Below are 14,907 nucleotides of genomic sequence, written 5' to 3'. Positions count from 1 at the left end.
GGAGTTCTTTCAGACTTTTCATGTTATTCTCAGTCATGTTGCTTCCTGTGGACACATTCTTTGCATTGCTGCAAACGCCACAAAGTTGACCGGTCTCCACCTGGTGGTAACGCACCTTCATGAGTGTTCTGCTACAGATGGAACTAAAACTGCAGTCATGTCGAGGGAAGTGAGACAAATAAAGGATATCTTATCTTAGACAAACTGCGAAAAAAGTGTTACTAAATATTTATTACAGATGGACTCTGTGTTGTGGCAGCGTGTCTACTTCCAACGGCTATCTGTTTTTTTGCTTTATCCCCAGTTGTAGAAGTAGATCTTCTGCCAGGTGGGCAGGTAATCCATGAGAGGCCCTGAACAAACAACCAATTTGTTAGTGCGAGGGGCAATAAGATTCAAAACACCTGCAACACTTGGAAACAAATTGTTTTGAGACGCTGATCCTCATTACCATTGAAGTCACTGGACCCAGTCACCATTCAACAAAGGAATTAGATACTTATTGATGTTGATGATATTAACTCTCATTGTAACTATTGCATCTGACTTTGTACTGCATCGCCCCTGCTGAAATCAGATTTCAAAAGTAACTTGCAGGCGAAATACTTCATTTCGGTGCAAGAGTATTAAACACCAGTAATTTGCTGTCAAGCATTACCATTGCTTTGTGTCTGATGTAATTTCTAGACGACTCAAGAGCATGTCTCACTCACACACACACACACACACACACACACACACACACACAAAATCATATTTATTTGTCAAATAATGAGTGTTGAATCAAAACAGGGAATGTCCATCTTATTGTGGTTTTAAAAAGTTGAAACACCTGAATCAGGAGTACTTACGCGCTATCAGGCCTATTCCAGGAACATGCTTGGCCAGAAGTCGCAGCAGGAAGAGAATCTTTTCCCTGCACGCAAAGGAAAAGTATTTTACTCCAATGTATTTAATTTTAAACAACACGTAACATTCCTTTCATCAAGGACTGTCGCGAAAGATAGATTAGCGTGTTTGGCAGAAGTAAAAATTCCATAGCTGATACACGGACAAACACCAATGGCACATATTAGCAATGGGACCGTTTCAAACCAATTTAAAATTTGCCTCAATAATTTCAGAATCTTTCCACTCTGATTGGTTTTCCGCAGCAAAACAAGTTGGGCTAGCAAACGATGTGTGAAGCAATCTGCACACAAGAATATATTTCATTATATAGCATACAGTATTTGTATAGTTTTGGTGGTTTACGAGAGTTGCAAAATGATAGTGGCGATATTAAGGTCCCGAATGCACTTTTGCTGTGGACTTCTGCCTTGTTTTTCTGATACGTTTACCAGAAGGTACTTCTCTCCAACTTTCGGTCATTTCATACGATGAGCGCACAAAGCTCAAAGTTTTCTTGAAAGTGGCCTTCAAACATACTCACTCTGAATATCTGTCATAGAATGGAGAACGGACAAGGTAGTAGAGTAAAAGAAAGGTTCTTCTCCTCATCTCCTCCCTCTCCCATCGGTTATCAAATATTCTCTCATGGAGCACGGCAAAGCTAGACAAGAAAATACACCGAAAAAAACAAAACAAGAGGCAATGAAAACTCTGTGCACTGTTCTAAAGATGTCAAGACAAAACAAAAACATCCTCACGCAAGGGTGTCCAAACTTTTTCATTTGAGAGCCGCGTACAGAAAAAATGGAAGGTGAAAGGGCCACTTTAAAATGTGTCAACTTTTTGAAACACGCTGAAATCAGTCAAGGAAGCACTTTAGTTAATTTCATCAGCTTTCTGTTCAAAGTGTTGAGGCAAATAGTTGAATATCCCCAACCCCCTCCCCCACCCCCGAGTTTTTGGGGTGGTCAACAGCCCTCGATCTCACAGAGTAGATGCGGCTCTGCACTTAACAGCAGCCAAATCCCATCTCCACATTCAGAACCGTAAAAAGAACACACTACAACTTAAAATTAAAATTCCACAAAATAGGCACCCAGATAACAGCTGTTCTTATCAATCAGCTTTATAAGGATTCATAAAGCTCAGACACTCACAGTAAAAAAATGAAGAGGTGCGTCGGTGCCTATGAATTCCGTCCATTGTGCTCAGTCCATTTGGTTCCAATTGGAACCAACCCGAGAGTGTCGGTTTAGACGGTTTTCAAAAACCGTTCCACCACTTATAGTTATGCCCGACACCAAGTCGAAAATAACAACTGGTCCAGATACAAGAACAGCATCATGCAAAAGGGGAGATTTACAAACCTGGAAAGCTCCAGACCTGCGGAGATAAGCCATGGCTTCCAAGACTGTTTTCCGCACAGTCCAAGGCTGAGTACTGCAGTCAAAAAGGACGCATTAAGGACAACCGCATAATTAAAGCTTCAATGGGAACAATCACATTTTTTTCAATTGTACAAAATTGTTTTTTTTTAATTGTTTCATTTATGTGACAATGGCTTATTCGTAATGTTCATAAACCTTAAATCAGGGGTGTCAAACTCTGCATGTTTTCCAAGTCTCCCTGTTGCAACACACCTGATTCAAATGAACAGATTCAATGTTAGGCTTCTGCAGAGCTTGGTGATGATCTGATCATGTGAATCAGGTGTGTTGCAACAGGGAGACTTGGAAAACATGCAGGACAGCGGCCTTCCAAGAGCTACAGCGGCCTTCCAGGAGCTACAGCGGCCTTCCAGGACCTGAGTTTAGGGGTGTTCACATGGCAAAGTTATACCGGTGCAGCCACTGAAAACAGCTTAAACCGGAGCAAATTTTACCCTGCTCGGGAGGTGGTTTAAAATTTTACTCTGGAGTAAATGCTTATTTGCGGGGCAGCACCGATACAAAATGGGACGTGTGAACACTACAGGGGTAGACTCGCTACACGTGAGAGAGTTGATTGCATACGGGTATTGCATAACTTGCATCCAGGGTATTTTGCACTTCTTTCCTTTCTTTCTGTCATTCGATATGTCACAGACAAGGCGGGGAAAAGTAAGTACACTTTATGCATGCGCATGTTTTATTTCCGTTTTGCACAGACGCAGAAAGCGCCGTGTGAATGCAAGTGGGGCTGCATTAGGGTTAACATGCTTCTCTTAAGTAAGCAGCTTTATACATGTGAACGCACCACAAAATATACACTGGTGTAAGATATATCGCTACAAAATACATCAGTGCAGCACTGATGTATGTGAACACCCCCTTAGACAGCCCTGTATACTAAGTCCCTGCTCTAAGACTAAACAACATAGTAAGAGAAAAACGTGATTATATTTTTTGTTTTCAGACGTGGTTGAACTGAGAGTTTGTGTGTGTGAGACAGTGCACACAATCTTCATTGTTGAAAATGACTGTCCTGTGGTCGTAGTACTGTAGGAGTCAATTTGTGTCATTTATAATACATGTGGCAAAGCAGAGGTCTGTGTGTGTGTGTACATGAGACGAAGGGATGGGTGATATTTATGTGTGCCCATGTGCATGATGTGGCTCTTTGCAGTAACACAGTAAAGAAAATTGGATCTTAGTCTCTGACTGGTTGGCCACCCCAGGTTTAGATCATGGCTATCAAACACAAGGCCTAGGGGCCACATCCCACCAACTCACACTGCTATAAAGTATATTTGTAAACCCCCCCCCGCTCTCCTTCTCTCTACCTTTTCTTAACAGCTATATTCACAATGGTCGGGGCCGGTGGCCAGCCAATCGCAGGGCACACAGAGACGAACACCCATCCACGCTCACACTCACACTTAGGGACAATCTTGAGTGTTCAATCAGCCTGCCATGCATGTTTTTAGATTGTGGGAGGAAACCAGAGTTCCTGTAGAAAACCCACGCAGGCCCGGGAAGAATTGCAAACTCCATACACAAAGGCCGGAACCGGGATCGAACCCACGACCTCTGGTCGGCGCGCTAACCACTGGGCCGCCCACATAATATATATAAAATATACACACCGTATTTTCACGACTATAAGGCGCCATTAAAAGTCTTAAATTTTCTCCAAAATGGACAGGACGCCTTATGGTGCGGAGCGTCCTTTGTATGCGCTGAGTTCCAAAATCTGACTGACAGCCGACACGCTGTTTTTCTAGAGAAAAGGCGGAAGTGACTGTGGCCAGGCATGCGGGAAAGAAGTCGGCCAATCAGGGAAGGGTGGGCGTGTATTTATACATATATGGAGAGAGAGAGAGAGAGAGAGAGAGCGAGAGAGCCACGCGTTGCCACCATGTTTCGCTTTGTTCTTTACTTTCAAATGTGGGAAAGCTTCATACGAGAGAAATGTTGTCTTTGCTGCTCCTTCTTTCCGCTCTGCAATGCGTAGCAACTCACACTAGCATGTGATGCGTTCAATGACAACTGGGATGTGCAGTCCTCTGCTTCTGATACAGAGGATGAGGACTTTGATGGATTTCTGGGTGATGATTGATCGAAAAACGTGAGAACATTGTACGATGGCTAAATAAAATACACCCGAACTCAGTTCTGCTTTCGTTGCCTTTTTAAAAACGTGTTTTTAGCTTGTATCTGTATGTCTTGGCATGCTACCGTATGCTTCAAGCTAACGTGTTAGCGTGCGCGCATGCATGCCGTATGTTTAAGCTGGCGTATGTTTTACCACTGTAAAACTGCGCCCATTGGTACAGTGCGGTCTGTCTATGTGTAAAATTCAGAAATGTCACCCATTAATGAGACTGCGCCCAACCGTACGGTGCGTCGAATAGTCGTGAAAATACGGTATATATATATATATAATATATATATTTTTAAAAATCCTCATCTCACCCCTCGGGTGGTGTCCGTCCCTCATTCAGCTCGGGTCCTCTACCAGAGGCCAGGAAGCTTGAGGGTTCTGTGCAGTATCCTTGCTGTTCCCAGCACTGCACATTTCTGGACTGAGATGTCCGGGATCTGTTGCAACCACTCATCTAGTTTGGGGGTCAATGCCCCGAGTGCTCCGACCACCACAGGCACGACTGTCACATTTACCTTCCAGGCTCTCTCCAGCTCCTCTCTGAGCCCAGGGTATTTCTCGAGTTTCTCGTGTTCCTTCTTTCTGATGTTTCCATCACTTGGGACCGCTACATCCACTACAACGGCTTTCCTCTGCCCTTTATCTATGATTACGATATCTGGTTGGTTCGCCATTACCATCTTGTCAGTCTGTATCTGGAAGTCCCACAGGATCTTCGCTCTGTTATTCTCCACCACCATCAGAGGTGTTTCCCATTTTGACCTTGGGGTTTCCAGTCCATACTCCGCACAGATGTTTCGGTAGACTATGACAGCCACCTGGTTATGGCGTTCCATGTAGGCTTTGGTTTTCCACATCCTCATCGAGTTCGCAACGAAGGCTCTTAGGGTCCTGTTCACCTTATACAACTCCAAGCATTCAGTGATCCATGTATGTGGCATCGAGTCATAGGCTTTCTTGTAATCAATCCAGGCTGTGCACAGGTTGGTACGTCAGGACCTGCAGTCTTGTGCGACTGTTCTGTCAACCAGGAGCTGATGTTTGGCTCCTCTGGTATCTCTACCAATGCCCTTCTGTGCTTCGCTCATGTATTGATCCATGTGTCCACTTATCTTAGCCGCAATGATGCCTGTCATGAGCTTCCATGTTGTGGAGAGACAGGTTATTGGCCGATAGTTGGATGGGGCCGCACCCTTTGAGGGATCCTTCATGATCAGGATCGTTCGCCCTTCGGTCATCCAGTGTGAGTCCCTTCCCTCAGCAGCTGGTTCATTTGTGCTGCTAGGCGCTCATGGAGTGCTGTGAGTTTCTTTAGCCAGTAGGTGTGGACCATGTCCGGGCCTGGTGCTGTCCAGTTCTTCATATCTGAGACTCTTTCCTGTATGTCTGCTACTGTTATGGTAACTGGGTTCTATTCAGGGAGGTTGCTGTGCTCCTCTCTCATGGTCACCAGACATTGTGCACTGCTGTTATGTGCAACCTCCTTCTCCCATATGCCTTTCCAGTACCTTTCAGTTTCCTGACTTGGTGGGTCAGCTCTGTTGTTAGGACCCTGCCACTGAGCGTACACTTTCGCAGGTTGTTTTTCAAACAGCCTGTTTATTCGTCTGGCCTCATTCTCTTTCGTGTACCATTTTAGGCGGCTGGACAAGGCTCGGAGGCTTTGTTTAGCAGTTTCGAGTGCTTTAGGTATGGTCATCAGGATGTACCTCTCTGGTATCTGCCTTTTCATCACACCTCTCTGGGCCTCCGTCAATTGACTCACATCTTTCCGGGCCGCCTTGATCTCAGCCTCCAACCGTCTTTTCCACGGTGGGTAACGTATCTCATGGCTTCCATGGTTGCTCTTATAGCCAAGCATCTCTTGGATCACTGATGCTAAAGCGTATATCAGCTCATTGGTTTCTGTGATCGTTACGGTAGGGATCGCCCTCATTGCTGCATTCACACTTTCTATGACACTTTCAGATGCTACTTCACATAGCCGTTGTAATCGGTTTCTAGGTTGCCCAGCTTTCATTCTCGCCATGATCTTAGCTTTCAGGTCAGTTGCTGCCTCGCTCAGCATTTCATTCATTGGGGCTGGCCACCCAATCTCATCATCTGAATTCATTGGGGCTTGCCTCCCAATCTCTTGTATGACCTCCTCCTCTGATCTGGCAGCCTGGGGCCCTTCACCATGGAACCTGTGTTGTACCTCATCAATCTCAAGTTGTGACAGCAGTTGCCGTTTGTGGATGTTGGAACACTGAGCTACTAGTTGTTTCGTGGTCAACCGTGACTGTGGGTTTCGAAGTAACCATTTAGCCCACATTCTCTGCATGTAACCCCTCTGACCAGGGTTGCTTGAGTAGTAGAATTCCAACAGAGCCATGTTATCGCATCTCGCCCATCTCCGGTTTGTTCCAGTAGCCCATTTTTCATCAAGGTGCTCTGTTTCCCCAGCACCTGACGCAGACCTTGTTTGGCCGGGCAACGTCTGATCATCTCATCATTGTATGAGGTAGGCATTAGCGTGAAGGATCTTGCCGAAGGACCCACACTGGATGGTGTTATGTGCTCATTTTTTTTTTGCCCCAAGCGGGATTCGAACCACCGTATGCCAAACCGATGCCTTACCAAAGGAGCTATCCAGCCGCTTATCTATATATATATTGCGCGTCGTCCCGCACGCGGTCTGTCCTTCCGTCCGTCCCTTTTCAAAACGTACCTACTTCACCGCGCCGCTGCGCGCCGCCACTGCGCCGCTCAGGCAGGGGCTCACTACGATCGCGCAGGCATCTTAGCGAAAAAATGTTGTCTACCCACAAGCATTGCAATGAAATTGTTAGTTATTTAGTAGAGCTAAACATCTCTTTATTTTCGCGATAAGCAATGAAGATGAACAAAAAGTTGAACCAAGCAACAACACTTTTGTGGGCCGAAGGCCCACCTTACCAGCCTTCCGCAGGAACTAGCTGATGAGCCGCCCGGAGGGCGGCGAACCAGCTAGTATATATGTATATGCATATATATATATATATATATATATATATATAGCCTCCCTGTGTGGAGTTTGCATGTTCTCCCCGTGCCTGCGTGGGTTTTCTCCGGGTACTCCGGTTTCCTCCCACATTCCAAAAACATGCATGGCAGGCTGATTGAACACGCTAAATTGTCCCTAGGTGTGAGTGTGAGTGCGCATGGTTGTTCGTCTCTGTGTGCCCTGCGATTGGCTGGCAACCGGTTCAGGGTGTCCCCCGCCTACTGCCCGAAGACGGCTGGGATAGGCTCCAGCACCCCCCGCAACCCTAGTGAGGATTAAGCGGTTCAGAAAATGAATGAATGAATATATATATATATATATAGAGAGAGAGAGAGAGAGAGAAAGAGAGAGAGAGAGAGATTGTTCTGTTTTGTTTTACAGGTGGTACTATAAGAAAGGATACAATGCACAAGAGGTCGACTGATGGACACAGTCTCAGCGACGGTCTCTTGCAGCTTCAAAGGTGTCGGTTTGCTGTGGAGCTTCTCTTCCCTCAAGTTCCGACTCCTCTTCTTCTCACTGGCTGCTCCCCACTGCCGGGGTGGCACAGAGGACCCTGCTACATCACACAGAAGTGGGAAATTAGCCTCAGATACATTGTGACTGGCAAGACGTGTTCTTAATATTGACTCATATACAACTATTTATCCAAAGTCCTTGACAAAGCTTGTATGATGCAGTGCAGTTACACACCACTGTCAACCACAATATTGTCAAATACTGTTGGTAATTCTAAATCTGATTGTGTGAAAACTAAGTGTTATGAGCTCTCTAAAGGCAGAATATTTGATACAGCTCATGTAACCTTTACACCAATTTACATGTTCAGTGCACGTGCATGTAAGATTGTATGGAAATTGTTTTTCCATCATTTTGTCAATAATGAACTGGGTAAAAATGGAGGCTGAGGGCTGATGGCCTAAAATTCACATCATGAAATAAATAGAATCATTTCATGTCATTATCCATTGTAATATGTAATATATACCGTATTTTCTGCACTGTACCTGCACCTTCAATGAATGGCCTATTTTAAAACCGTCTTCATATATTTGGTGCACTGCATTATTAAAGCGTATTGAATAGAAGCTACAATATTGGCTGCGGTTGCGCTATGCATCCACTAGCTGGTGGTACACTAAAGGGAATACAAACTTATATAACTTTGTTGATATAAAGCCTTCATAACTGCTGCAGCTGTAATAAAGCTATGAGAACTGGTCACACACACGGACATGAAACATATCAATACAAATGGCATTCCAAAACAATAAATGTTCTGAAGACAATTGATTCAACAAAAAGGCACAAAAACCTCGTGGATTCACATCCACAATGGGCTACAATATTGTATAGGTCTTCCTTGTCTCCTCCTTCCTTCGTTTAGTCAGTAGTTAACTTAGCTTTTGGTATCATTTTCGTTTAATAATGGCTGCGCAGAGCTCACAAAGTAATTGCCTGAGTGTGTGGTGGCGAATGTACATATCAATTCGTGTCAAGCAGAACCCTCTAAGGCAGTGGTTTTTAACCTTGTTAGAGGTACCGAACCCAACCAGTTCATATGCACATTCTTCACCCTTCATTTGTGAAAGATAAAAATATGATTTTTTTGTACAAATTCAAGACATTAAAAAAACACATTTATTAAAAATGTAAAAAGTCAACACAAAGATGAGTAGAAGTATAAAGTATACATTTTTAATTGAGCACAAAATGTGGTTAAGATTGAATGACTGTCTGTGTCTTATGCGTAGTGTTGTATTATTTTGTTATGATGTTATTATGACTTCAAGATGGTGCCTCGAGAGTGGTTGGCTTTACAGCAGCTCCTATACTTTTTGTTCAACTACTTTCTTCCTTTCATAACTTTGCTACTGTAAAAAAAGTTTTCTTATTCTTATTCTTATGAACCAGCCAGTAATGGCCAAGCGGGCGTGTCATAACTAATTGACATGTTGAGTTCTGTGTGTCTCAACCTCTATGGCAGAAGCTCTGCCTGAGACTGATTCACCGAACCCCTGGGGTTCAATTGAACCCAGGTTAAGAACCACTGCTCTAAGGTTACAAATGGTTCCTGCTAATAATCGCCACTAGATGGTATAGGAACACTTAACGGGGAAACAACTCAATGGCGAATATAAAGAGAGTTACAGTCTCTTTATATTATTGGGCGCACTGTCGGCTTTTGGCAAAATTGAATGCTTTTAGGTGCGCTTTATAGTCTGAAAAATAGGCACTTAAGTATTAAAATTAGAATGGAAGTTATTTCAATGTGAAAAGTAAATTACAGTGCAGTATTTCTTGTTCAAAGAGGGAGAAAGAATCTGATTTAGTCCTCTCTGCTTCTTTAGATTCAAATGTTCATGTAAACATGTCCGATTTTAACGTCTGATTTTTCTTTTATTTCATTACAAAGAGGAGACTCATGCAAAGGTTATTAATGCAAATCATAAAGACCAGTAAATATAAACAAAGGTTAACAATAAGTGTGTCCCTTGCATATAGCCCTGTTATGCATTTGTTTTTATTATTTTTAGTTCCGTTGTTTATTTATTGCACTGCTCAACTCTTTCATTCCACAAGACGTACTTGTACGTCTTTTTAAAATTAGGCCCCTACCAAGAACGTACTTGTACGTCTAAAGTCTTTTTTTGCGTCATAGAGAGGAGGGTCTGATGCAATCTGTGAATGAGAAGAAGCCGTTTGCATTGTAAATCATGTAAAAAAGCGACCAGTAGGTGGCAGTGGTGCCTCACATGTTTGAAATGCATGCTTTTACAAGAAGCTTTTTCTCCGTTTTTTGCCGATGAATCGCCATTTTCATGAAACTTAGCCATTGTGTAATGCCGATTACTGAAGAATGGAAAAATATATTTTTTTCTGCTGAAAGAAGAGGGGACAAACTTTATTTTGGTAGGCTCCGTGTTTATATAGCATTAGAACCAGATATTCTGTGGACCTTGCAAGATCAGTCAAAATCCAGTAAAACGCTGGGATTGAGCGGGTTGCTCCAGTGAAAAGGGCTGGAATTGAATGAGTTAATCGCTACTGCCAGTGAGGTCAGCAGGCTGCGAAAATAATGAGCACCAACCAACAACCTCTGTGCTCCCTTCATAACCACACCAAAAGGTTAATATGCACCCCTGTCTGTAAGAATGATTAGACTTGGAAAAAGTTCCAGTCCTCTTTATCCAGACATCATGAGGATCCTATCACCCAAATCTTCCAATTGTTTGAAAACAGTCTTCATATGGCAAAATATAATGAGACGCAACAATTGTTACCCAATTCTTACCGCCATGCAGGGATCTGATGACACGGCCTGACCTCTGGCCTACAAAGCAGGCGTCGTCCTGCTGCTCCACACTCCCATCCTCTGTGCACAACAGGAAATGGGTCATTTCCTTTTGGTTTGGAATGAACCATGTGCACAAATGTTTTGTTTGGTACAATATTTAGGCGGACGAGGGGAGGGGATTCTTAGCTTGTATTGTCAAGCACAAAAATAAAACTACCAGAGTTTACATCACTGACCTTCTGCAGCAATTTCTGCACCTCGGTCAAGGGGGATGATGGGCGGTGAAGTCTGAATGCCCGATTTGTACCACAAAAGAAGCACAAGGCGAAAAACTGCCCTTTGGGAGAAATGGGATAGAAAAATTAAGTAAGCTGAGGAGGATCAGACAGTGAACCTGTAATTCCACTGCACTGCCTGGCAAATACAGCACGTTCAATAATACACATTTTATATCGTATACCGAAACACATACAAAATACGATAGTTACAACCAATGTTACCTCTAATTTTCTAGGCGTATGAGCATTCCCACAAACCTCACTGAGCATTCCTTGAACCACGTGAGCAACGTCAGCGGCCAAACCAGTATCATACCTGACCAAAACCTGCGATCGTAACAAGTGTGTGTGTGTGTGTGTGTGTGTGTGTGTGTGTGTGTGATTTTTTGCGCTTGTAATGGGCAGCATTTTTCGCAGCCCCGTTTTGTTCAGTAGAGATGGTGGCGCTGTTGGGACAGTCTGGGTTGGAGCGGCTGGACGGATGGCTTGTGGAGTTGACGATTGTATTGTTATGAAAAAAAGTCAAACCCACCTTTCTATCAAAACAGTACAAATCATTGAATGGAGTTTTATGACACAAATAAAATCGACCCAAGTTTGTTACTTCTATTTTAATTTAAACATAATTACGCTAAGTAAACTTTAAGACAACTTTATTGTCAAATGTGCTGTACTGGGTACAGTATGTGTAACATGATGAATGCGGTAAACTATTGTATCGTAAAACAACGGTGTGCGCACCCTCGGTCGCACTCCTGGAAGTGGGAATAGTGTGGTGTCCCGTTTGTAGATTAAAGTTGGGTGGAAATGAAGGAACGAGTGTAAAAATGTATCGTGTGCGTGCGGGGTGTGCGCCAGCAACGCCATGTGCGCTGAGAGAGTGCGAGCGGTGCTCAATTGCTCATGTGTGCAGCTTAGGGGGAACATTGGTTGCAACTGACCTTGCGAACCATCCAGCAATTTTCTATGCCACTTTTGCTCATTGTAGTCTCTGCAACCTATCCAGCTGATTTCGGGGGTGAAAGGCAAGTTACACCCTAGACCGGTTGCCAGTCAATTGGAAGACGCATGCAGTATTGGAGAAGAGTGAGCACACCCTTCACATTTTTGTATCTTACCATGACAACACTGAAGAAATGAAACTTTGCTTACAAAGTAACCATGAAATCTCATCACACAGTCATTCCTGTCAAAACTGCTGACTTGATAATATTACAAGGCCTCAAGTGTAAATGGGAAAACTGAAATGGATTTAATAATTAAAAAAAAGAAAGTCTACACATGAATCATATCCTCATTGTTTTATTTCATATTTATTGTGGAGGTGCGGCAAAATTATACAAAAATTCACAATAACGTACATCTGTCCTGCCCAACCTTACGTACAGCATGCCATGTTGACACAAATTCAAAATTCTAATCCTATTAAAAGTCACTTACTTAAAAATTTGAATGAGTCCAATGACCAGCCAGCAGCCAACTTCACCGCACACCTTTTGGGTGCCCATCTCAAGGAAAACCTCCACATACTCCAACACCGAGAGCCAGGTCAGGATTCTCTGCTCTGAGATGGACTTGAACAATGGAGAACATTTTTTAACATTACGGCGACAACTGCAAACTGACTCTTTTTCCACATATGTACATATCCAGGCTGCGACCACTCGACTTGTGCAAGCACAATCACAATTACAATGATTCATCCTGCTTTCTGAAATGAGACGTCTGGTTCAAGCTCTTTGCAGCAGTCTTTGCATCTAAAAGACAATTTCTTCAAACATGTATGGCACTTCATCATCTTTGAACGGTGCTCACCACAGTTAGGGCACACTTGAGCCCTTTGCGCAGAATGCTGTCATTAAACAGCACCAGGAGATTGGAAGCAGAATAGACTGCAAACACAAACAGAATCCCATCAACATTGACACATGTCAATCCTAACCTAAACGTGCAACAAATTGCCCTTCTGTCCGGTGTCATCTGTATGTAAATGTGTTCACTTCACATCATGTAAAATAAAATAGGAATTAAGTCAATGACATTTTGACCTCTTACCATCTGTTGCATCAGCCGAGCCCTTTCTTTCTGTTTCATTCGGAGTTGGTTTCATTTTCATTTTTAGTCAACTAGGACAATACAAGAGACTGTTGTTGGCTTTCCTTTGAGTCCATTTATCTTTGATAGTGTCTCTATTGCAATTACAGGAAGGCCAGTTTTGCAATTTCTATATACATACTGAAAATAATTATTATAAAGTATAATAATTATATTTGCACGAATGTGTGTGCTATCAAAACCTAAGAGGCTTTCTGAGCAAGACCTCTATCTATATGAAAAAAATGTGTACATGTATATATATTTATTTTTTGGGGGGACTACCATTTTCAAGATTCACAGCCTAAAGGTGATCTACAAAAAATGTCTTGGAAACTTCATTGCATCTTCTCATTTCTGTTTCCTTTTTGACATGCTTTCAGTTTCATTCTTTCTCATCGATAATGGCAATTCTATTGAAAGTTATGTGATGCAGGCGTATTCCAGTAACTCCTTTAAATAGAATAATTTACTGAATTATTTAAATGGCCACCGACTTGCATGCTGCAACTTAGAATCAATACTTATTCTGCGATTGAACCTATTTTACACGTTTATGTTTAATGTGACCACTGAACTGTACTGTATATATTCTCTCATTTGCAACTTGTTGGACTGGAATGTACTTGGGACTGGCATAGTTAAGAATTACATTGATTGTGTGTAATTGATTGTCTCTTAATCTTCTCTTGAAGGATCTCAGGCAAAATGAACTGCACTACTTGACTAAAAGCAGCATAGGCTGTGTTGATTCAGTCTTAACTAGTTTGCCTTCTAAAGAACAATATGATGTCATTTATGGGAAGATGAGCTACTGTATAGCCAGAAAGACAAAGGGATATGATTAATAATACTTTAAAAAAGTAAAAGAATGAGTCAATTAATTGTTCATTCGTTTTTCCCCACAGTGGATTGAAAACATTTCGTGTCAAAATGTGCATTTGCCTTTGAATACTTTTTTTAACCTTAGTCGGGAATGCACATTTTATTCATTGGCAGAGATTTAACTGAATAAAACAAAACAAATAAGTAAATTGAAAATATTAAAAATAAAGAGGCAAGGCAAAGCAGAGCAAAAGTTTCTAAACAACAGTGGTATCAAATAGTTTTTTTTGTCATCTTAATGACATGCATTTTGGTGCCAACCAAATGCATGCTGAGTGGAGTGATTCCATCACAACTGGACTTTTGTGGTCGCTTAACATTTTGCCTCTCATGCCTCGGTTCGGAAGATGGATGGATAATACACTCAATCAAAGGTGTGAGGGGGGGGCAACATAAATATGCTGAATCTTGCAAGCTAGTGACTTAGTTTTGTCTTACCAAGTTCAGACAGTTCATGGGAATCGGCAAATCTTCCTGTCCGAAAAAAAAGAAAAAACAGCGTTTGATGATGATGGTTTCTAGAGGTGAACTGCATTTTTTGTACATGTTAAGAATTGTTAATATTCAGGGAAGTCTTTCACCTGCAATTAGGTAAGAGATGGTCCGAACTGCGCTCTCCACCTGGGCCGTTGCAATCGGATTCTTTTTTACATACTCTGCATAACGCTGATAAACCCGAGTCACTTTATCAATGTGCTCTTTAAATCGAGACATTTTAGCACCGACTCAGATCCACACTGAACATTTAAAGGTTGTTCCAAACACCGTTATTAAAAAGTTTTTTTTTAACTACAGAAGAACAAGTAAACATTATTCACTTCCGCTTGTCGGACACATTTCCAAAAAAGTGGTCC

At 42.5% G+C, this 14,907-nt stretch overlaps 1 protein-coding gene across 2 annotated transcripts; it reads right to left on the bottom strand.

Annotated features, from left to right (window-relative positions):
* Window positions 1–212: 212 nt before the first annotated feature.
* Window positions 213–14,904, bottom strand: pex16 (peroxisomal biogenesis factor 16). 2 transcript variants are annotated; one of them, XM_052064006.1, is made up of 11 exons: window positions 14,635–14,904; window positions 14,492–14,527; window positions 12,890–12,966; window positions 12,515–12,648; window positions 11,033–11,133; window positions 10,794–10,874; window positions 7,902–8,054; window positions 2,259–2,331; window positions 1,433–1,552; window positions 852–916; window positions 213–353 (listed from the first exon to the last, which is right to left on the bottom strand). In XM_052064006.1, the coding sequence occupies exons 1-11, from the start codon at window positions 14,765–14,767 to the stop codon at window positions 295–297; spliced, it is 1,032 nt and encodes a 343-aa protein (XP_051919966.1). In that variant the 5' UTR covers window positions 14,768–14,904; the 3' UTR covers window positions 213–294. The 2 variants fall into 2 exon arrangements, with proteins under 2 accessions (XP_051919966.1, XP_051919965.1); XM_052064005.1 differs by having other exon boundaries at window positions 7,902–8,057; window positions 14,635–14,903.
* Window positions 14,905–14,907: the final 3 nt, after the last annotated feature.

This window comes from Hippocampus zosterae, chromosome 4, assembly GCF_025434085.1.
Source record: "Hippocampus zosterae strain Florida chromosome 4, ASM2543408v3, whole genome shotgun sequence".
Taxonomy (NCBI): Eukaryota; Metazoa; Chordata; class Actinopteri; order Syngnathiformes; family Syngnathidae; genus Hippocampus; species Hippocampus zosterae.
This window is presented reverse-complemented; position numbering and strand designations above follow the sequence as displayed.

Coding starts and splice junctions, on each gene's coding strand:
- pex16 (XM_052064005.1), bottom strand. CDS start 14,767: ATGTCTCGATTTAAAGAGCACATTGATAAAGTGACTCGGGTTTATCAG. Junction 8,058..10,793: donor CATCAGATCCCTGCATGGCG/GTAAGAATTGGG, acceptor TGTGTGATGTAG/CAGGGTCCTCTGTGCCACCC. Junction 2,332..7,901: donor CAGTCGACCTCTTGTGCATT/GTATCCTTTCTT, acceptor TTTTGACTGCAG/TACTCAGCCTTGGACTGTGC.